Source organism: Lycorma delicatula, chromosome 3 (assembly GCF_047948215.1).
Source record: "Lycorma delicatula isolate Av1 chromosome 3, ASM4794821v1, whole genome shotgun sequence".
Classification (NCBI taxonomy): domain Eukaryota; kingdom Metazoa; phylum Arthropoda; class Insecta; order Hemiptera; family Fulgoridae; genus Lycorma; species Lycorma delicatula.
The window spans coordinates 126,225,427-126,250,431 of NC_134457.1; the positions used below are offsets into that span (position 1 = coordinate 126,225,427).

The 25,005-nt window shown below is 29.5% G+C and overlaps 1 protein-coding gene across 5 annotated transcripts in view; it reads left to right on the forward strand.

Moving 5' to 3' along the window:
* The window catches only part of Frmd5 (FERM domain containing), a 253,350-nt gene extending 233,535 nt beyond the window's left edge, over nt 1-19,815 (forward strand). For 4 of the 5 annotated variants that reach the window (XM_075360520.1, XM_075360521.1, XM_075360524.1 and 1 more), the window contains 3 exons: nt 6,130-6,264; nt 8,451-8,510; nt 19,147-19,814. In XM_075360520.1, coding sequence (XP_075216635.1) covers nt 6,130-6,264; nt 8,451-8,510; nt 19,147-19,583 — 632 coding nt within the window. In that variant the 3' untranslated portion in view covers nt 19,584-19,814. Of the gene's footprint in view, nt 1-6,129; nt 6,265-8,450; nt 8,511-19,146 lie in introns of all 5 variants that reach the window. The other variant, XM_075360522.1, reaches the window with a different exon arrangement.
* The last annotated feature ends 5,190 nt before the right edge of the window (nt 19,816-25,005 follow it).

Consider the following 25,005-nt stretch of genomic DNA (forward strand, 5'->3'; position numbering starts at 1 on the left):
AGAAGGCTAGTCCATTTAGTTAGTCTGTAGATTGAAACAAAACAAATTAATTAAAGAATTTATCAAACTTTAAGTTCTTTATAATATAGATTTAATTTTTCTCTGTAGAAAAGCAAATTACTATCTAACTTTCATTAGTGAGGTTAGAAGAAGTTGATTTCAAATCAGACAACAGAACTGCTTTTGTGTAATGCAGTGCAATACTTTAGTTAATAATTATATGAAGTTATATGAAGACCTTATTATACTTCCATTGCAAATTTTAATAAATTATGAAACCAATTAAAAAATCTCACCAATTTATTTAAAATACATTTAAGAGATTTTTGTTCCTAGAAATAACATTACAGTTGTCGATGAATTCTTATTTAAAACTAATTAAAAATTTGTTTAAAAAACTAATATATGTGTATATAAAAATGTGCTCAAATAATTTTCATTAATGTTTTCTGAACTGTGATTTTTTTTTGTAGTTGTTAATATTTTCATGTATTTATCTTAAAATTATTTCATGACTTTATGTTTTAAATAATTAGTATGAGCTTATTTATTCATATATTTTTTATTCTATAATTAATTTTATATTTTGTGATGCTGCTCTGATCAAGGTATCACTGTAACATTTTCCTGATCCATCCAGTCAACAACTGGTTTAGTTCCTTTTTTTATTCATGAAGAAGCATAACTACTCATTCCTGATGTGATCTGTATAATGTACTATTATATACCAATCAGAGAAAAAGATATATTCATTTATTGTTCACTTCACAGTATGAATGATCAATTGTAATTCAGGTATTGTTTGTGTTCTAGCTATTAAACTATATGTAAATGAAACTAAAATGAATTATGAGAAGTAATGTTTTATAAGATAATTAATCTTAATGACAAACCAGACCAAATGTTTGTCTTAAATTGTAAATTTAAAAGGATTTTTTTACTGAATCTGACTAGTTTCATTCTTATCCTGTTACTAGTAAAATTCATTATTTGTACACGTTCTGCTATTTCTTAACAATATTCCTGGTCTATTTCTTCCTTTATTAATTTCCAAAATAATACTTTGTAGCAGCCTTACTGTTGGAGCTTTCATTTCCTTTCTAACTCACTTCACACGTTCCAATTATACCCATTCTTTTTAGTTTAATTTCTCTTCTAAGATTTCTGGTTTAACTTACTTGCAGAAGTATCCTTATGTTCTATGCAACTCTTTGTATCACCTTTCCATAATATATTAGATGTAAGTCAAACACATTTCAGCACATTTTGTAGTACAGCACATTAGATTTAAGCCAAATGACATAAATAAACAAAAACGATTGTATGAATAATTAAATTTTTGAATCCACATGAACAGCCTTAAGAAATCATATGACATTCAGTAACATAGTCATACTGTTACCTAAAATATTTCTGATCTTAGGCCCAAATTTAGATGCAGTGCTGCATAACTCACAGTTCACTAGTTTGTGGTCTACCATCAGTTGGCAGTCACAGTGAGCATAAATGGGTGCATGTCTTGAGTCATCAGATATGAGTGAGCCTGGTGGGCCCTATTCGCAAACAACAAATAACCTCCTCACGACTGTTATTGTTACATGAAGAGCTCCAGGGTGACACATTGTCCTTAACTGGAGGAAGTTTATTATTGATAGTAGCATGCCATTCATCACGAACCACCTTTTTCAGAAAATAGACAAGATCTTCAGATATAATGTGATCAGTGAAAGGAGACTGAAAATAAGCTTCTTATGTCGCATGATCACTGCGTTCATTGCCTGAAATTCCAATGTGACTGGAGTTCCAACAGAAGCTCATACTTGTGTTACATTGAATCATTTTGGAAATAATAGACTATCTCATTCACAATGGGGTGTTTGGAGTACTTGTGCAAGGCACTGATGGAATCTGAGCAGACAAGTATATGTCGGAATGTTGGACTAAGTATACTTAAGGCTTTATTAATAACAAACAGCTCCGCAACAAAAACATTGGCGATGCTGGTGAGGCCAAACTTGCATGTTTTTTTCCCAACCACTATAGCACAACCAACAGAGTTTTCGTGTTTAGAGTCATCTGTATTAACAATAGCATCTGGATTCAAGTTATTTGTAGAATTTTTCTTGTAAGATAACTGGATTCGTGTATTTTTTATGATATCGACAAAGAGTAATGCAATAATTTATGAATATTATTAATTTATTATTATAAAAAATCTCTCTCAACCAAGGGAGATAATAATGTTGGGTAACAGGAGGAACTGGTGGTAATTGTAGATTTAGAAATAAGAAAAGGCGATGAGCTGTAATGCCTAGCAGGGAATTAGATCTTGGCCATTCCTGATAACAATTAAGATGTTGTTTGGAGTACAGCGCATCAAAAGTCAGAAGATTTGGTTGTGCTTTAATGCATGCTACATAAGAGCAGATCATTTGGTTTCATTGATACCAAAGAGATGGCTCACCCACTAGTAGACTTACCACTGGGCTTGAACAAAATGAACATGTAGCAAGACAGATAAATGAATGACGGACTACATTGAACATCCTAAGAGCGGTGGCCCGTGTGGAAGAATTAGCCAGATAGCTGTAGTCCAAGTGGGAGCGGACCAGAGCTCGGTAGAAGTGCAACATGTATCCTTGATCAACTTCCCAATGAGTATTAGATAGAACTCTCTGCATGTCTAATATTTTTAGACATTTAACCTTCAGCTCCTTTAAATGTGTAACCCACATCAGTCATTGGTCAAACCCAATCCTAAAAACCTAACCTTCATGCATGGTTCAGTTGGTTCCTCATTTAAAAACAGTTGAGGATCAGCATGTTCCCTCAACTGGGAAAAGTAAATGCACTTCATTTTTCCCAGGGAAAAGGTGATTCCAGTAGTTTTACACTACCATTCCAAAAATGGTTATTGTAAAAGGTTACTTCTCGGCAGTAACTAAAGTTCTACAAGCAATGTAAATTGCAAAATAATCTACAAATAACGAACACATAATGGGTTTTCGCACATAGTTTGTTGTATTATTTATGGCTATGGCAAGTAAGGTAACACTTAGTACATTTCTTTAGGATATTTCATTTTCTAGTGTGAAACTTTCAAATAAGATCGTTCCAAATCAAATTCAAAAGGATCAACTTTTGAGAAACCCCTCTGATAATTCCTTTTTATGTCCATTCACATAGTGTATTTATTTATCTGTGCAGCCAATAAGACTTCCTTCAGGATAACAGCCACACCTTCTCGTCCTTTACCCTCAACTGGATGGTCGCATCTCACAGACGTATCCACAAAAAGACAATTCATCCTGGGTAGGAGGCAAGTTTCCTACAGACACAACATTAAAGGATTTTTTTCCTTTAGAAGAATTTCAATATTCCCACACTGAGTAAAATCACAGACATTCCATTGGATAATATTTGACCGCAAGATGGTGGAGGGGTCTTGGAAGGCTGGGAAGACAGATGCCGTACCGGGCGATGATGTTTTTATAGATTCCTTCATAGGGATCTTAGTAGTTTGCTGCATATTCAGTGCAGCAAACCTTATGTAGTGAGCCTTATGTAGTGATGTGCAGCAGGAGCCTTATGTAGTGATGTACCACCTGAACTAGTTTTTGGTAAACCACCTTTTTCTTGCAGAAGTTACCTTTTTGCCAGTACTCAATGCATCAATAGCAGATGTGAGGGACTTTACATGTTCTGACAAGCTTCTACCAATTTGGTCAGTTCTTTACATAATGCATATTCTTTCTCTTTATGTATGTTGTTTGAGAGAGTTTGTATGAAACTAATATCAGGTTGTATGGGATTCCTCATGCTGAGGGATTTTCTGTATTCCCGACACGCTACTGGAAAGGAAACTTTTTCCTTATAAAGGAGGCATTCCTGAGACCTTGCTGATGTGGACCTTTACAGTTTATACATTTTTCTTCTCACCACATGTGCTATCATCATGACCCATACAGCTGCAACGTGCACTAACCTGTTCCTTTTTGCAACCAATTTTAATGTGATGAAAATCCTGACATTGGAAGCAGCATTTAGTGTTTGGTATATATGGTCACACATGAACAGAAAGGTAACTAACCGTTATTTGGTCTTGAATGGTCAGAGTGAAAAGGACAGAATTAGCGGTGAATCAACACTATTTTCCTTTCTCATAATCCTCTGCATAGAAGTGACTGCCTGCTGTGATAGCTCTTCTGATATTTCTGCTAATTCAATACCTGCCAAGTCATGGTAAAAAATCACTTCCTTGCTGAAATTTGGTGTATTGTGGGGCTCTACTATTACTCCATATTTCCCTACATTCTTAAGGGCTAGGAGTTTTCAGAATTGGTCTTCAGTACATGCTTCAATCAGCAGGGCACCACTCCTAAACTTCTTAATGGATTTCAGAGATCCACAGGCTTTTATCACACACTTATTTATTAAAGAGGAAGAAACTTTTGCTAAGGATTTACCTTCCTCATTATATATAACTGCAAGGAACTGTACACTTGCTAATTTGCTATTCTGGTGCATCTCTTGTTTCTACTTAACTAGACACATCTTCTACTGACAATGTCGGTTGAAATCTCTTCATGCTCTCCAGTTTGACACCATTCCTTGATATTTGTTTTATATTACCTGACAAACTTTTCTTTTTTGGTCGTACTATAAACTTCAACATATATAGCAGTCAATCTCCTCAAGGTTGATGAGAAGTGATGCCTTGGTTACTTCTTGTTTCCAAATGTTTTTGTTATGATTATTATATCAAAATTGAGGTTTTAAGTTTTTCACTGTTAGATGAATGTATCTGATGCTGTTCTCAGTCCATGACATCATTTTGTGTATTCAAAACATCTTTTTGAACAAAAACTATTTGGCGATATATTTTAACTGAGATCACTCCATTCATCCAAAGAAATTGAATGGATGATTTTTCTTTGCAGCTGGCAGAACATTGAATTGATAACATTGCTATAATTTAGCATTATATACAGACTACATCAAACATGGTAGTGTGGTTTATTATAATCCCTCTGGGTTGGTCTAGTGGTGAACTTGTCATCGCTAATCAGCTGATTTCAAAGTCGAGAGTTCTAAGGTTCAAATTGTAGTAAAGGAACTTTTACGAATACTACTAGATCATGGCTACAGGTGTTCTGTGGTGGTTGGGTTTTGATTAATCATACATCTCAGGAATGGTCGATCTGAGACTGTAAAAAGCTACACTTTATTTCCATTCTTGCACATCACCCTCATTTGAAAAGTTAACACATTTATTATTCAACAGCTATCAGTCCCATCATATTAATGTTTGCAGGCATGTATACCATTCAGGGGGAACCTTTTTAAAATTATTTTCAAAGGGGTGGAATCCACCCACTCTCTGCACTACACCTACCCCAACTCAAAAATTTTTAATGGTAATGTTAACATTTAATTACATTAATTTATAACAAAAATAATGAATTCTGGTGAAAAGAAAATTAAAATCCACCGACTCCTTTGCATAATAGGTGCAAAGAACAATTTGGGGTAGTACTTTTTTAGATTTTAGCCCAACAAAAATAAGTATAAAATGACATGATATTACTTATTAAACCATTTGAAATAATCATACTCTGTGGATTAAAACTGTGAAAACTATTTTTTAAATTACCAACACAAAATTTTGCTCTTAAATGTTTTCTAAATTTTCAAGGGTTGAAAACTTATTTCTTTTAAATCAGACTACGTAGCTTATAACCTCATTGGAAGGCCCTTTAAATGACAAGTAATTTGGTACAAATAAAATAAAAATTGGTTCACTGGTATTGAAATTATGATTAAAAATGTGGTTTTTTAGTTTATGTTGGGATACAGTATTATTGACCCAAAGCATTAGGATTGAAATCATTCTTGTTAAAAATATGGGTTTTAGCTTTCTCCAGCATTGAGTAAATGTACCAATAAACACAGCATTATAACATCAGATAAAATATGAAAAACCAATAATAATGTACATATTTATATATATACACATGTAGGAAAATTTTTTGAATACATATTTATCCATTATTTTACATATATATAGCTCATTTTATGATTATCAACTTTTTAATGTTTGTATAGATTTATTCTGTTATGTTTCTGTAGGTTACAGTAGTTTACCAAGGTCAAACCATTCCGCTGACTGTAGATTAGATACAGCTGCTGGTAATGATATCAATGATCCTGCCTTACCGCTGGAACCTGTGGCTGAGGACCAAGAAGTTAAAGCAAGAACAGCAGGTAAAAATTATAGTTAATTTTTCTACGTTCATAGAAATTTGCTGAATAATTTTATTTTATTATTCCATCATACTTACAAGATCTTAAAATAATATGGTTTTTATTTATTTTTACTTCTAATAAATACAAGTAAGCTGAATTATTTCTTTAATATTAGTTAAGTTCCAATTTGTTATCTTAATTACATCCATCCATAAATAAATAAAAAGTTATAAATGACTATAAAAAGTTTGTAGAGTTTTTTTTATTATTAGGTTTCTTTTAATGCAGTATTATATAAATCACATTATGTATTAATTCTTGTCTAATTTTATATTTTTATTTTAGGACCAATACAAGGTATGCTATACATCAACTTCACGGTGTATATGTACAGGTATTACAGAGCTCATGTTCAGACTTAATGATCATGATTGAACATTTCTTCTCAACTGACACCTCAGGCTTTCTGTTTCTTTTCCTGTAAAAACCTTTGACAAAACCTTTTTCTGTGCTACCTATGTTATTATGCATCTTTTTCTTCTTGCTATTTGTTGATTTCTTCATATTTAATACTTCTTAATTACCCTGCATTTCTACATTTATTTTATCAGCCTCACCATTTTTCTCATTTTTTTTTTTTATGTTTTGTGTTTTTCAAACTTTACTCCCAAGACTTTTAAGATTATTAGAGTTCTTCTGCTTAATCTCATTGTTTATGTTCAGTCTACCCACAACATTTTTGTCAGCTTAGTTTCTGTTTCCTTGTCATTAAGTTTTGTCCAAAGATTGGGTGGAAAAATTATCCAGGAAAAACAATTTTCACTGTTCTAATTTTTATCTTTTAATTCCATTAAAATTCTTTTAGATATTTTCGTATGGATAATCATTTTTGTAAGCTGGTGGTTTTTACATGATATATTACTTAGGTGAGAAGTTAATCTTGGAAGCTAATTTTGGTACTTGTAAGAAGGCACTAAAATTCATAATCATTTTCTTTATGAGAATGTTTACTTCAGAATAACCACTCACTGTATCATTGCTAGATGACACACTCAGTCACCAGTGGCTGGTACAATTACTACTTTTATATTGCATAGTATTTTCTTTCATATAGTCTATTGTGTCTATCATTCAGTTATAAAAAAAATTTTCTAAAAAGAGCTTTTTAGGTGATTTTTTTTTATTGTTAATGTACCAGATTAGCTCTTTATGTGTATAGGGGTTGTGATAGTTTTTCTTAAGAGTTGATGAGATAGGTGAATTCAGTTGGAATTAACTTTAAGTTTTTACTTACATGCACATTCCTGTAGGATAGTCCACTTCACTTAGACTCAGTAGATTTTTTTTATTACAATGTTCTAGAAAATGAGTAGTTGAAATTACACATGACACAGTAGATTGAATTTGTTTTGGTTTATTATTATAAGGAAGAGGATCTACAGGGAGATTCTTTTGTATAAGGTTGTGATCGTAAGTTTCTGTCAACAATAAAGATGCATTGCTACTGTCACTGCTGTATATAAACTAAATGATTGCTACTTAAACTACTGGGAATTGTTAATGTCTAAAATTACTTTCAAAGCTGATATTTTCTGTATGAAATTTTTTTTACTAACTGAATCTATTTTTATACAGAATTAAGTTTAAGTCCTACAAGGTCCTTTAGACAGTATTATATTTGTATCATTCTCATTTTGCTTAGTTGATTGATGTTAATTTACAATCAAAACAAATCAAGTTATGTACTCTGCAAAGAGTTTTAGTGTAATATTTTTTGGACTGTTTTATAGTTGACAAGTTTTTGTTTGCTTTTATGATTTTTTTTTTTTTTGTTTGTGTTTTTGATAATTCTGAGTTATGCATTACTTATGAAAATGTTTTGTTGTACTTGTGTGTAGCAATATAAGTAATAATTATGATGATAGCTGTTTATTAAGACGTAATAATATTCAGCATTATAAGGAATTTGAACTACATATCAAATTAAAATTTATTTATTAATACTGTGTTTTTTGTGCACTTTGCATTTTAACTGAAGTTTGATTTTGAGTTAAATTAAGGATGATGACTTTTATTTTATTTTTTAGTATTTTCACTGTTGGGAAATGCACTTATTATTTTATTTCCTTTAATTTGTATTTATATTTTTAAAAATTTTAAGTTTTTGAGCATGTTTATGTGTGCTTTTTCTTGGCCTAATACAGATGAGACAATTCCAACTGACAATGAAGCTCCCATCTGCAATGGTGTTACACTGGATACAGGTGAGTTTATTATAGCAATTAATTATGAATCATCAATATACAATAAATTTTTAATCAATTTATATGTTTGAGAAAATTTTTTATTAAAAAAATTACTTTTTATTCTACTACTAATACATTTTGGACTTATTATGAACATTTTGTATTATATATTACTATAATTTCACATTTTAATTCAGTAGATAATTCAGCCTCTTTGATTCATTAGATAAAAAAATTAATTCTACTGTTACTTTGTACTTTTATATAATTCTGTTTGTATTTAGAATATTTTAATAGAAGAAATTACACACTTTTTTATATTTAGGTTTTATGCATCAAAAAGGTTTTTGTTTAATAAATTCTGAGGAAGGTTAATCTTTTTTTAACCGTGTTATTAGGAAATTGGTTCAAATTTATTTACTCAAGGGATGGTTTAAACTTGGTGGGGATTCAGTCAACTAATTCATAGAACACAGACAGCACTTCGAAGGTGTAACTAAGAGCTATGGTGTTTGGGTTCAGACTTTTTACCCATTAGAAATATATGAAAGATAATATAAAGATGAACCATAAAGAACACAACTTTTGAAATTCCCGCCATTTCTGTTCTAGTAAGTTATCAGCACTGAATGTTACACGATTTTCATCTGTTGTCTTTGTGGTTAGTAATCATAGCGCACCAAATAGCGCATGATTGTCATCTGTTTTCTGTATGGGTAGGAATGGAGCACTTCAGTAAGGAACAGCATGTTGTCATAGTGAAAACTTATTACAAATGTGGTGAATGTCGTCCAGAGACTGTTCCCAAATTCTGTGGAATGTTTGGTCAACTTAATGCACCAAATAAATCAACTGTGATGAAACTGATTCCCAAATTTGAGAAAACCGGTTCGGTTGTGAACATTAAACCCTCGGGGCGCCCTCGTGTTAGTCGTTCTGTGCATGTGCGACAACCCCATTGTGAGTGATAATGTTGCTGTAAGTCCAATGAAATTTATTTATTCATGTTCACAACAATTGAATATTTTCAGAACCAGCATAAAATGAATTCTGAAAGAAGATCTACACTGTTGGGCTTATAAACTCCAACTGACACAAAAACTGATGCCAAATGATCATAAAAAGTGCTGAACATTTGCTAATTGGGTGTTTGCAAAACAAAGAGTGGACAACAATTTCATCAAGGAAGTAATGTTCAGTGATGAGGCGCAGTTTCTGTTGAACAGCTTCATTAACAAACAGAATTGCAGGATTTGGGGCTCAGAAAACCCTCAAGTAATTATGGAGAAGTCATTACATCCACGATTGACTGTGGCATTTGGGCTGAGGGCGTAATTGGGCTGTACTTCTTTGAAGATGCTGCTGGAAACGCATTAACAGTGAACGATGAACGCTACCACAATATGTTAAGAGAATTTTTGTGGTCAGAACTGGATCGTATGCGTTCTTTATGGGACACCTATAATATAAAATTAGTATGCCTCCTTCACATATTCAGTAATTCAAAACCATGGCTTTGAGAAAGTCAAATGTATAATGAAGGTTTAGAGACTGAAAGTTAAGAATATATAGAGAACAATTTAACATTACAACTTTTTTATGTAATATATTAAAAATTTACTTATATTATATCTTCTACCAGGTGGTTATGCACATTTACCGTAAGTAGTTTATACGTACAGGATTTGAGTTCCATTGAAGTTACAGTTAGTGTCAAAGATTAAATCATTAAAAATTATTTTGTTAGTAGTTTTTTAACATAAATTTTGGTATTAGGTTTGTAACTTTTACATATAATTAATGAATGAAATGGTTTCATAGTGTCTTGCATACAGTGCAGATTACAAATGTATAACAGAAAAGTAATAAATCATCTACTGTGAATCTTTTTATTTATTACAAATCCTCTTCAAATGTTTTTGTTGTTATGAACCTCTAAACTTAACTCAAAAATCATTAATTAATGAAATATTCATTATTTAGGAAGATATAAGAGAACGAATGTATACATTTTTGTTACACTACTCTATCAAAAATTTATATTCCGATTTTATGTTACCCCTAATAGTTTGTGAAATTTTTAAGATATGCATGGAGATTTTTCACAGAAATACATAATTACTTGAGAGATCAATACTTTCAATGCCCTCTTTTATAGTACTGGAAATACATTTTCTAAGTGAGCCCAAAATTTAGAAGGAACTTTTCCTTTATCTGATATTTCAGAGTACTATCCGGATTATTTCATTAAGTTTGTCTTCTTCTGTGCATACACATTTACTAAAAATGTGGATCTCTTATTCAGTTATCAGTTGTATTGGGAATAAGGTAATCATGAAAACTATGTTACAGATATTATTAGTGTCACACACAATTTCCCTGGGACCATTCTTGGAAATGACTCTAAATTTTGATCTGGTAGGAGAGGATGCCATAATTTCTACTTTTTCATTACTGCTTTAAATTTGTCGTAAACTTGAAAATTGTTACATTCTCGTAGAAGATTTAAGCTGAACATATTTAATTGGCCAAAGATCAGATAACGTGGTAATTTTATGCACCACCAATAATATTTACATTATTATTGAAGAACATCCAACAAATACTTATTGTATTTGATGGATAAACATTTTTTTTGGTCATTAGATAATTTAAGAATCTAGTTGTTTTACTGTTCTTACTATTTATGTGCTGCATTTCTTTTTCAATATAGCTTTATTAATTTTTTATTTTACTCACAGCAAAGAGGTAGGTAGAAGTGGATTAAAGTTGCTGAAAGAAAATTAATACCCAGAACAGTTGTTTTAGAAAAAACAGTTCTTTTAAAAAAAATTAATAATAGTAGCTATTCTTTTCCATCTCATTTTACAATAAATTTTATTGATTTCTTTATAGAATTTTCAAGTTTTCTACAAAAAACATAAGTTTTATATATACTTTTGTGTTTGTCACTTATGCAGTTTATCACTTCTTCGGTGTTATACCCAATAACACATTTATTTTTGTGGTTTTAAATATCAGAAAAGTTGTAATCATTTTAATTAATTTATCATGAACATTTCATAGGATAGAATTTAGTGGATAATTTTTTCCGCTGGGAAAATGATTAAAATTTAGAGATTTATGAGGTATGTAGCGTTTGATAGTTTTAATGCATAAAATCTGTTATATTGATTTATAATATGTAACTGTATATGTTTTCATGAATTTATAAACATTTTCTATTTATGAATTATTCATAAAACATTTTTTTGAAATAATTTATTAAAGTATTTTTATGAAAGTAATTCTAAGATTCAACATGTTATCATTAAAAACAAATTGTATCATTTTTAGTTTTATACTTTTAGATTTTTTGTTAACTGCAGTTTCTTTTACACATTTAATGCTGACCTAGTGAGTGAATTTTTTAAATATGCCTTGTAGAGTATTGTAGATATATATCTTTATATACTTTTAGAGTTGCTCATAGAATGTTTGCAAATTTGCCATACTCCATATTTTTTCATTTAACATCTGTAATATTTATTTTTGTTTATTATAATCTACTAGATTAGGCTTTTTTTTGTTTGCACTTTAATTTCTTTTCTGTTAAATAATTGATATAAAGCAAACCAATTTTTTGTAAGATAATAATTAATCAAGGTATTGGTGTTCTAAGTGATTGAAAATGATAATGATGTGGTTCAAATATATTTATTATGGAATTGTATTGTAATTTACTTTGAAACCATGATAGTATTTGACTGTGGTTAATTTTTCTGCAGAATAGATTTTTGAAATTTACTCTCAACCATAGGTGTAAATGGTGGGTCAGGGTGGTGCGCTAGAAAGGATGTTTGAGTTGTGGCGGGAGTGCTGTCTGGAGAACACATGGGGAACTGGTGGTACAAGGTCTGGATGGTCTGTGATAAAACTTCAATATTATAGAATGTTCGAGGTCGGATTTAGTGGGAAAGTTCTGTTCCCTATTTAAGTGCTGCAATCAGTGCGAGTGAGTCAGTCGAATGAATTGATGCATTTGAGCTAGTTCAGACTGCAATCCCATAACAATAGCAATCTAAAACAGATATTAGAAACCGTTTTAGCACGAAAGGCATTTACCTATATTATTTTCATTTTAGTCAATGATTTGCAAAACCATCTAATTAAAGCAACCTAAAATGTTCAGGAAATTCGAAGACTGTTTTTCACTTCCATGTACGAAGTAAAGGAAGTATTGTAGTAGCAAAAAATTTTGGTTTTCAGATTTCAACAGAAATATCCATTTTGACCATTCCTGGTTACTTATCATCCATTTTGACTTGTTTCGGCGTGATGTCTGTATTTACTTATGTATCTCGCATAACTCAAAAATGATTAGCTGTAGAATGTTGAAATTTTGGACTTAGGACTGTTGTAACATCTAGTTGTGCACCATCCCTTTTGATTGCAATCAACTGGACCAAAAGTGTCCAAAAAAGCCCAAAATCCAAACGATTTGGTTTTTGGACTTTTTCTTAGCTGCACTAATAAACCCTCATTGAGAGCTTTTCAACGGTGTATCATAAGTGGATAAGTGGTACTTATTTAATTGGTTCCAGAGTTATAGCTAAATGAAATTTTAATTAATGAAATATTTGGATCTTACTATGGAAAGTCACTTTTTCTCTGGCTTAAATTTAAATATGTTGATTTATTAATAATTATTAACCTCTATTATAAAAAAATGTTTACAATAAATAATTCAATAAAAAAAAATCAGAAGTTATTAGTGAAATTTTATTTCACTTTTTACAGAGGTTAATAATTATTAATAAATCAATATATTTATATTTAAAAAAATTTAAGTTGAAAAAGAATGTATGTATATGAAGTAGAATTCGAACGAATGTGTCCATGGTTATGGATCCAACATGTTCCTCACTTACACCACATAACTGCTTAAGCGACGTGAAACAAAATTAATATATAAAAAGATATAAAATGCTGATACGGATGCCACAAAAAATGTGATGCAATGCGGTGTCCACCACAATGTAATTGTATAACTGTCCACTTTATTAAAAAATTTGAGGTTCATATCTCATTTCCTAATGAAAATAAGTTTAAATGAAGTGCAGCAAAATATGTGTAATTTATTAGGCGTTCAAGGAAGTCATGTGCTGTCCACATTAGATTTTTTGTTTTGATTTTAATGTTGTCTTTATTATTGAAATTTTAAGAAATATCATACAATACTAAATAAGAAAAAAATAACAAGAGTACACACTCGAATAATTTTAAATAACAACTGAAAATTATAATTAGGTACTTTTGCAGCAGGTTTGCTTAATTAGATGGTTTTGAATTTTGAAATGGTTGATTTTGCAACTAGCTACTTCTGCTAGTTGCAAATAATAAAACAAATTTGTACAAAATATTAGAGGTTTATTAAAAAATACCATCATTCAATAAATGATAGCTAATAAATAGTGAATGGTTCAGAATTCATAATTTTCCAATTTTTGTTGTGATCAAGTTCAATCACTACATAATTTATGTTAAACACATCACAATCTTGACACAAAAATCTCTAATCTCAAATCAGAACCATGGTTAGTTCACATTAATTTCATTCTGTACGCAGCTACAGCCTGTTAGATTTAAATTCCACCAGTTTCGTTGTGCTTTTTCCTAGTTATTCCACTATATACTTGTAGAAAAGAAAAAAATTTACTTTTGTAAATTTGAAAAAATGACAATTATATGGTTTTGAAACTTATTGACTACAGTGTTTTGAAAATCAGTTTCAAAACACTGTAACTTTGTGAAAAATTATTGTAAGGAGATGATAAAAAGACGTTTTTAAGCTTGAAGTTTCTAATAGAGAGTCTGTTCAGAAGCTTAAATTCTTAGTTGCTTTAATTTTTTTGGGAAGTGTAGTAGTAGTTATTTTTTTTAGGGAGATAGAAGAGGAAGAATCCAGATAAAAGTAGTAGCGAACGTGATAGTGATGGAAAAGAGAAATCAAAGCAGAATGTTGGTGAAATCTTCACTACCATCTGGTTCTAGTGTACAGGATCAAAGATATTTTGATAATGATGTGGTTCACTGGCTTGGACATTCGTTTAATGTAACCTCAATCTCAAAAAATGGAAGTTTTAAAAACTGTTGGTCACCAACTCCAAGCAACTCTACATTATGACTGCTAAGGATGCTGTGCAATTAAAAAGAAAATTAAAAATACAGCTGGTTGGCAGATTATGCTCCTTGGGCTGGCATATTCCAAGAAATTAAAGGGCGCATTATGCATTTACTGTGTGTTGTTTCCACCAAATAATGTGTATGGTGTTTTGGGTTATTTCATATAATAGGCCCTTTACTCCCTATATAAAGATACGCATGAATTTGCAAAATCTCACACGTCATCTCAATGGCATAAATCGGCAGCCACAGCAGCAAAATACGTTATTGATAATAAACCCATTTATGTACAGCTGATTTCAGTCCACCAACAAGAAATAGAAGCCAACAAGAAAATTGTTGCATCAATAATTTAGACTGTGATGTTTTGTGATACACGTGACCTACCTTTGAGGGGCAAAGGAAATCATGAAGGTGTTTTTGAAGAATTGATCAAATTCAAAATTGATGCTGGTGATCACATTTTAAAAGAGCACATAGAAAAGGGTGCAAAAAATGCCACTTACTTGTCACCACGAATTCAAAATGAAATAGTCGGCCTATGTGGCAATGTCACTAGAGGTGACGTCAGTACTGACGTAAAGAAAGCATGTGCTTACAGTATCCTGGCAGAGAGAGCTGTGACATATCAGGGAAAGAGCAATCTTCCATTGGGGTTACGTTTTATGAAGAAGAAAAGATGATGGTTCATGGGGAATTTCTAGGTTTTCTAGAGTTGACTGACATAGATACAAAACTGTGGCATTTGCAGTTAACAAGTTTGTAGAAAAGGTAGGCGGCCTTGATCCAGAAAAGTGTGTTGGACAAGGATATGATGGGTGTTCCAGTATCGGATGGCAGGAAAGGATGGTGATATCTAGAAAGTTATTCGAGAAAAGTATATGAGAGCGTTATACTTTCACTGTGCTGGTCACAAACTGAACTTATTTGTAAATGGCTTAAATGAAATAGCAGTGATACAAAATACAGTCTCCACAATAAAAGAAACAATAAAATTCTTCTGAGAATCGGCCCTTGATCAAAAATGCATACTGAATATACCAATGTTCTGTGAAATTGGTTGAAATGAACGTTTCTGTGAAATGTAAAAGTATCACCATATTCAAGAAACATGTGCACATTGTATGGTGCTTGTAAAGCTATCAATAGAAGATAACAATGCAATGAAAAAAGCTGCTTTTCAAATGCATTGTGCTGCTACAAAATCAGAATTCATTGTTAGCGTTCTCATAGCAAAATATTCATCACTCCTGCAACCAGTGGTGAATGCTGTTAATCAACTAGTATGAACTTACTTCAATGTGCAAATGACATATAAAAAATCACAGACATCATGAAACACTGTGGAAATGCCGTTTTGTAGAGAAAGTGTTGTAGCAGAGGTTGAAACACTCGCCAAGTATCTGGGAACAGATTTCAATATGCCACAGGTCATAAATCACAGAAACATCATGAAAATCCATTAGCACAGACTCCTAGCGAGTTTTGGAGAAGATCACTAATTATTCCATATATAGATTCATTAATAATGTCTCTGGAACAGCGTTTTTTGAGGAGAACTTGCCCACATTCTCATTGCTTAAGTTGAACCCTCATGTAATGCTTGATATGACATATGAGGATTTTTTAAAAAAAACTACAAGTTTTTACAGTTACTATAATTTGAATGATTTCCTCTGTGAAGCTGAAATTTGGTACAACCAATGGTAAGGAAAAAATATGCTAAATGCTAACCTGAAGGAGATAGAACTAGCTGCATTAGTTAAAGAAATCCAATTGTTCTACCCATCCATAAAGCAGGCGCACACAGCCACACATCTCACTTACACAGCCTTGCACAACATGCACTATCGAAAAATTCTTCAGCACCTTATGCAGGGTAAAAACTTGGTTACAGCCAACAGTGATAGGCTTGTCGATTTTTGTGTAATAAGTGTGCATAAAAAGAGGGTTCTGGAAGCTAAAAATAAATTGAGAAAGTAATTTTGTCAAGATTTACTCAGAACTCTCTTAGGCTAGTGCTGAAATACGATTTAGATAGGTTTGAATAGCATTGCAACTAATTACATTTAGCATTTTCAAATGTTCAAATAAAACCATTTTTTAACAAAAAATGTTATCTAATTTTTCTTCCCTGGAGAAAATCCTGGCTACACCTACGCTTTCAACTCTTTACTTTGTAGTTGTATGATTTATTGAATTACTTATACTTTGGATTTATATTTCAGATCAGTTTTCATGTTAAGTAATAGATTGTTATACAGTTGTCACATTCTATTTTTTTCTTAGTATAATTGATTAGTGAGTATTATTTGTTATCCCATTTTCAGTTAATTTAAAGGAAATAAGTAGGGAAGCAACTAGTATTATATTTTTATGATAATTTTGATGTTTGGTTGATGTAATCTGTATTTGAGTTTGCTTAGACTTTTTTACTTTCCCAAAACTAATTATAACTTAATTATTTTGATATTACATCATTTTATTTGCATTATAATAAGTATACTATTAAAAAAATAAATAATGGAGAAATTATGCCTGGATTGCTATTTTTCAAAAAAAAAAAAGTGCAGTTGTATTCCACATATAGGTATGTAATATTCATTCTGAGTTTGTGTTAAGCAATAAGTATATTTTTGTTAAATCATGATATAACTGTTTCATTACTGTTGTTGAGAAGAAAATACTTGGATCAATTCAGAATAATTGGTATGTAGTAGTGTGCATGAAAAAAAAATTGTTTTTTATTGCTTAATTTAATTAATTCTAGTGTTGAAGTAACTTTTTTTGTTATTTAATGGTGTGCTTATTATTTATTCATTTATTTATTTTTATGCGATAATTTCCTTAGTAGAAAATTTTCAGTATATCTTTTTCATTATTGCTTTGATAGCAGATTATCTTTGGTCTAGTTATTCACATCAGTTGTTACTTCTCATTAATTTTATTAATTATAATTTTGTTAATGTGTGTTTGTTTTTTTGTTTTGGTTAATTAATTGCACTCTGTTGTATTAGTGTATTATTATTGAATCTTGTTCCTTTTTGTTATAATTAGTGACTATTAATGTTATTTATCAAGTATTGTGAAAACATTATTTTGTTAATCTAAGATTTTATATGGTAAAATATTACTGGTTTATTGCAGAACAGTGAGGATTATTATTCTTTTTGTTAAAATTTATATTTTTAAATTTAATCTTCCAAAATTTTAGGTAGAGCCAGTCATTAGTTCAGTATTTTTATTAAAAATGATTGAGACTTCTTTTGTAGGATCTTAGACATAAATATTCTGGTTCTGCATTCCAGTCAGATTAGCAAACAGATAAAATTGAAATATTTTTTAAATTAATATTAACTCACATTTAATGAATTTTATGAGATGTATTCTTTTGTAAAATATTCTATAAAATGTTTTCTGGGAAGCTGAATGGCTGTTTGTTATCATCTATTTCAGTTACTTATTTCAGGCCAAGTCTGTAACAAAATCCTTGTGATTTTTTCCATATTTTAACATCTATCCTTCTTAGGAAATAAGCATGATGATCCACTTTCATTATGTAGATGATGTTCTTATTTTTTTTATTAGTGAAACCCACATCTACTGAATTTTCTGTGGTCTTAAGGTTAATATTAATCATTTGATAAAACTTTTTTTTTTATGTATTTTACATTAAAAGTACAATCCACATCTGTTGCTAAACTTTTATATTTAAATATTAGAGTTATTTGAACTCATGCTAAATCAGTTGGCTCTTAATAGCGACCTCATTTCCTATTTTAGATTTTGTTTATTTAGTAAGTTCTGTAACTCCATTGTCATATGCATAGCCTTGTGGTGTGCTGCCAAAAACTATGCAGCTTTTGTAGCCTATTACCTGGATGACACCTCATTCTTCCTTGATTTTTACAGTGATGATGTCTGTTATTACAATCAATCAAGCTAGTGGTTTAATTATTTTTATTAAAGCCATCTGTAGGTCTGGCTTTCAACAAGCAGCCATATTTTTTTATCAATATTTGAAATTGCAAGGCTGATTTGGAACTTTTGAATTATGCCCTCCTTAGGGTCAGAAGCAGGATTACTCTTTCAACATTTGGAATCAATATCCAGAATTAATTTTATTATTTTAATTTTTTTTTGTAATTGATTTTTGTATTTGTTTTATAATTTGTTAGAGTAATGCTTTTTCCTCTTTTATTTCTTTTTAGATAAAATAGTTTATTTTCCTGGTTTCTTAAAATCATTCATTAATTTTTCTTTTATTTGAAATAACTGTTTGCTTTGTTATTAATGGTAATAAAATTAGTGCACTACTTTCTTAAGGTGATATTTTCTGATCAAATTGATTGATTGTATTTGTTTAATTTTATATTAACTGAATGCGTGAATTATTTCAATATTATTAAAATATTAACTTAAAATGTCATGAATATTTTGTAAACATATGCATCTTTATCTTGATGTTCTTTTTTTAACTTTTTTTCAGGTTTACTGAAGGAACCTGATCAATCCTTAAGTACCAGTGAATATCTGTTCCGAGATTCTGTGGATCATTCATCTTCTGAATCGCAGCTAGTAGGAGCATCTCATTCTCATCGATCAAGTCGCAGTCAAACCCCTGTTTTGAGAGCCGGGAACAAGTTGCCACTTCCTCCTCCACGGCCATCACCAGTGCCTACCAATCCACGGTCAAAATCATTTAGCTTGTTACGAGTGTTTATACCTTCTTTCCTTTTAACAGCACTGTCATTAATTGTTATTGTAATAATTGTCTTGGAAACTGATTATGAAGTCTTAGGTGCAATCCGTAGAGCTCCTGAGATGGTGACTTTACGTCGTATTTACTATGAACCTATTAAAGAGTATTTTAAAGCAAAATTTTCTTCCAAGGTTTCTAATACTCGGACTGCTGTTGAAGCTTAGTATCCAGTTTCTATTTTTCAATAAAAAGATACATATATAAATTTATTGTCTTTTATACTGATGAATTTTTATTAAATCTAACATGACAACTAATATAATAAATTTAATGTAGTTTAAATATTGATTTATATTCTTTTTTTTTGTATAATAATTTTAATAACACATACTATATTATTCCAGATGTTTTTATTTTACTTTTTTAAGTGGCCTAACATACATTCCATTATTAGTACATTATTTATTTTAGTGTAGTTTGTTTTAACTATTAAGCTCTTTTCTTTTGAATTTTAATTATTGTTTCTTAGAAATATATATATATATATAATAAATATATATTTGCATCTAAGTAAATAAAAAATAGCTTAAAGCATTACTATAACTTTTGTATATTGGTCGATATTTACATGTGATTTATTTAAAAATGTATTTAATTTAGAATTTTTTAATTTGTATAATTAAATCTCAATTTTTCTATTGTATTAAAGATATTACTTTAAACTCCTTTTTTATTACTCGGATGTAAGATTTTTGTTGTTTGAATTTATTTCGTTTCCTTTCTGATTTTCATTATATAAAGTTTCATTCAATTTGAAGTAGCCTATCACACATTTTACTACGCCTAATTATTTAAAAATTTAATTAAAAAAAAAATTGTTTCATGTTTCTTAACTCTGTGAAATATCTAGTAAATTTAAGAACTAGTTTTTTATGAAATGTTATAAATAATGAAAGATTTATTTACAATTTTTATTTGTTTTATTTAAATAAAAGATTCTAATACATTTGTGTAAGAACTATACACTTGGCCATTGTATAATCACTGCTTAAAAAAATGGTATCCTGACCAAGCTCATTTACTTAATGTACCAGTGAATATCTGTTCCAAGATTCTGTGGATCATTCATCTTCTGAATCGCAGCTAGTAGGAGCATCTCATTCTCATCGATCAAGTCGTAGTCAAACCCCTGTTTTGAGAGCCGGGAACAAGTTGCCACTTCCTCCTCCACGGCCATCACCAGTGCCTACCAATCCATGGTCAAAATCATTAAAGAAACTGTTCATTGCACTCTAGTCTAGCAGATAAAGTCACTTAGGGGCTATCCCAGTTTTGATTGAGCCTGTCCACAGAAAAAAAGATGAAAATTTAGGAAAGATAGAGATGAAGCAACCCACTGGTCCTTTAATCTAGTTAAGGAAATAAGAAAATCCACTGAGGGGTTGCAGGGCCTTTGTGAAATTCACTTAGTTAGTTGTCTTGCCTTAGACACAAAACTGTATAATTATCATAAATCTAGGGTAAAAGACAAATTTTATTTATTTTGTTTAAATTTAAATGGCATTTTTAATGATGAAGAAGACATCTGGTATTTAAGTTGAGGTTAATGTAATTGTCATGATTGTACTGAATCAGCTCACTAAGTTCAGTCTATACACAGTGTACATAATTAAGAGTGTGTAATCTGTTTGCTAATAGCCTTGCAAAATGATACTGTTATTTAATTTTAGTTGTTTCTATTGTATGTCTAGTATTTTTAGAAGTATGCATCACAAATTGTATGAAGTATGATTTCTAATTATAAGTGTTAATAATTTGAAGAAAAAAAGCAACAAAAAAACAGTTTAGTAAGATTGATGTTATATCAGTTAAAAATTAGTTTTTTATTACCTTTAAGAATGTTTCTTTTCATATGCTGTGTGACAGGCAGAGCTTGTTGGGTTGAATTAGAGAATGTAAAAAGTGGGTACATGAAAATCAGCTTGTAATGTATTCTTACTTAACATGCTATATTATTTATCTGTATGTTTTGAAATAACAAAGATATAATCCTCAATACCAGGTCACTTAATATTAAAAAACAAAAAAAAGAATTACATTAGCAGATTAGTTTTCAGTTATTAATGTCCTTTTACTTTTTATTGTAAGAAAAAATCAGTTAATATTACAACATGTTTTTAATAAATAAAATTAGAATAATAAGGATATTTCAAGGTTTGACATACAAATATAAGTCAATTTCTAATACATAGGAATGGTAAGCAGCTGGCCAGTTGGGATGTAGTAGTTAGCTTCTAGATCATCTAGTGTTGGATTCAATTCCCAGCAAGGATCTGGCATTTTTTCATTTATAATTTCATTCATCTCATCTTTTTTAAAGTATATATGTGACATGTCCATGGTCATATTACTCAAATAAAATAAATAAAACTTAATTTGCTCTGAATTTTTTACAGTACTAATTAAAATGTGAAATTTTCATTTCATTATAATTCATTACTTCTTCAGTAATCCTAAGTTTTAAACCTTAAAATGTTAAATTAAAACAAAAACCATATACTTACTAAAAAAAAATAAAACTGTGAATTCTTAGTTATTTGTTGAAAAAGCTACATTGTATGTATATTTCTATACTCAAAATTTTAGTATAAAATTGACTGTTTCTTTTAATGTAAGGACTACATTTTAAACTTAAATTTTTTCGTTAATATCTTCATATTTTTTTTATTTTTTATCAGTGAAAATGAATTATACTTGATACAATCATAATAATATTAAAATGTGTAAATTCCTTTGTAAATATAACTCAGTTAGCTTAAGAATTCTTTAATATCAAAGAATTATGCTATTGATTTTTGTTTTAATAAAATGTAAATATATTATTATTTATTGCTTGGCACAATCATTATTTATGAATGCTGTGACATACATTCTTGTTTTTTAAAATAAAAGTCAGATGTGAAAAAGTTAGTAAATATAGTAACAATCATTCAATTTTTATATTATATGAAATTTAATCATATAATGGATTAACCTAATATTAATTGTCATGTTGGAATTTTTTTTAATAATTTTTAATGAAGAGAAGGAAAAAATTATCTTACATGCCAAATTAAAATGCTCTACAGTACTTGATTATTTTTATTGTTGAAATTTTATTTTTATTTACACTTTATTTATCCTTTATAATTATTTTGAGTGTATATTATCCTTATATATGTTAATTTTTGTTTTTGTTAATTTTTTTGGAATATGGGATTGTTATTTTATATAGTTTTTTTATTAGTAAATATATACATATTTAATATTATAATTTCAAAGAACTAGTTCATTATTTGGTGTAACGTGTTTGTAAATTTAGGCCAAGTTAACAGTATTGAAATAGAACTTTTATTTTTGTTATAATGTATCTCATTATTTTATTATTTATTTTAAATAAACATGTTGATTTTTTAAACTTTTTTGTGAATTAAAAATGAAATTGTAATTTATACATGTGTTCACCCATGTTTCCTGTATAAATATCATCTAGACTAGATTATTTTCTTATACATTAGCAACCAGTAATATTACTAGCACCTTTTTATGTGTTCATTGTGGATTTAAGGAATTAATTAAGTCACTAGTAGCTTTATTAAGGCAAAAATGACATTAGTACAATGTTCATCAGCTGAACTCAGTTTTCATTTTTTTTTTGTTTGCAGTATAAAAAAATGTCAAATTTGATCAAGTGTTTGTGCAAGCTGCAAATTCATCATACTAATAACATTTTACAGCTGTTTAGAAAAAAAATAAAAAAGTATTTTGGGAAAATTGATAAGTCTTCATTTTTCTTTAAAATCTTTTGAGCCATATTGATTTAAATTTTTTTTTTAATTCCACCTCTTATTTTTTCTGTTTGCTTAGTGATGATATCTCCATCTACGTGTTGACATTCAATTGAGAAATGGTTTTTATATTAGATTTTATTGTACAGAATCTTTTACATTCTTCAATTTCTGAGTAATACCTAAATGTTCTACACATAAAATATTTATTAATTAATTAATCTTGATAATTGATCTGCTGCCTCTTTCGTATCTCTCTCTACTTTTTTCACATGTTGGAATATTTTTGTTTCATGGGTTGGTACCATATTCTAATTTGTGGAATTAATATCAAAAGATTTAATAAAATGGTAATACTGATAAAAATAATTAAGAAATGTAATGAAGCTAGAAGCTATATACAAAATTGTGCCTTTACCTCAGGGTTTGTCTAATAGTGACACATGAATTCAAGTAGCTGCTGATAAAACTAGAATGCAGGTTTACTAAGATGCATTTTTTAGGTTGCAGGTTGTTGTCAGTCATCAGAAATTATAATAGATTTTACAATAAAGAAAATGTATAAACAATTAAGGTTAATATATGTTTATATATGTATATGTATAATCTAAATAAGTAATTTGAGTTTTGCAGTAACTGTTAACATCATTTGGATAGAGTGGATGATAATTGCCATTCTGTCCCACTGGGGGGAAGTACATCTCCCCAAGAAAGTTATGTAGTTTAGAACTTTGAAAAGTACTGGATATTTATTAGTAATGGATAGAAGTACAGGAATGATCAGTGTTATGCATTTTAAGCTTGTACAAGTTGATAGCATAAAGCCTAAATTAGAAGAAGATTTTTCTTGAGACTTGGTATTTTAGTTCCTTGATAATATTCTATATTTTGCTATTAAACTATAACAGAGCTTCCCAGTCTTTTTCAGGTTAAGGTCCTTCTAAAATATATATATATATGTCTATGTCTATTTTAGACATGAATCATTTTATGTTCTATTCTAGGATATTATTATAAGGCTTTACTAGTTTGCTACTAACTGTGTGACCACAATTTCTCATAAGCTCTGTAAATGTTGTTCCTTCAGAAAAATTGTACAGAACCAAGTATATTAAAAATGTAATTATCAATAGCAATTATTGTACTCCTTTTTTTTTAAATTCTCAAGTGTTAATTATATGTTCAATATAATTTATATAATTAAATGTTCAAGTATTTTTTAGAAAGTGTTCTCTAAATTCTTGCTAGTCAATAGTTTTAAAATATTTTTTAAATGAATACTTTTGGGGAAAAAAAATAAATGGCCTTATTTTCCTTAAAGTTTTATTAAAGCTTCTCATGTAAATTGAATTAATATGAAAAAAATTTAGAGAAAGGAATGGATTGTTAAGTTGAGTTAAAATTTCAAAAATATTTCCAGTATTATTAGAAATGTATGTCCTTAACTTTTTCTCTTCAAAGTATTGATAGAATGAATTGTAAGTAAAAAAAAAGTTGGCTTTTTTACAGTAAATGGAATCACAGACAATGACCTGCTCAGAATTTATTTGGACAAAATGTTTAACGAGTTATGCACATTCCTTCAGAGCTTTAAATGCATCCTATTTAAAAATGAGAAATATGTCTTTAAATGGAACAAAACCCTTCAAAAATTTTAAGATTATGTTTAATTTATAACTTATTTATTTTTAAGACTAAAAAAAAACTGTTAAGTTTGATTAATAATTCCACTTTAAATTTTATTTTTTTATCAATTTATATCACATAGACAAAATTTATTCCAAATAAAATATAAGAAATCACATCAAAACCTCTAATA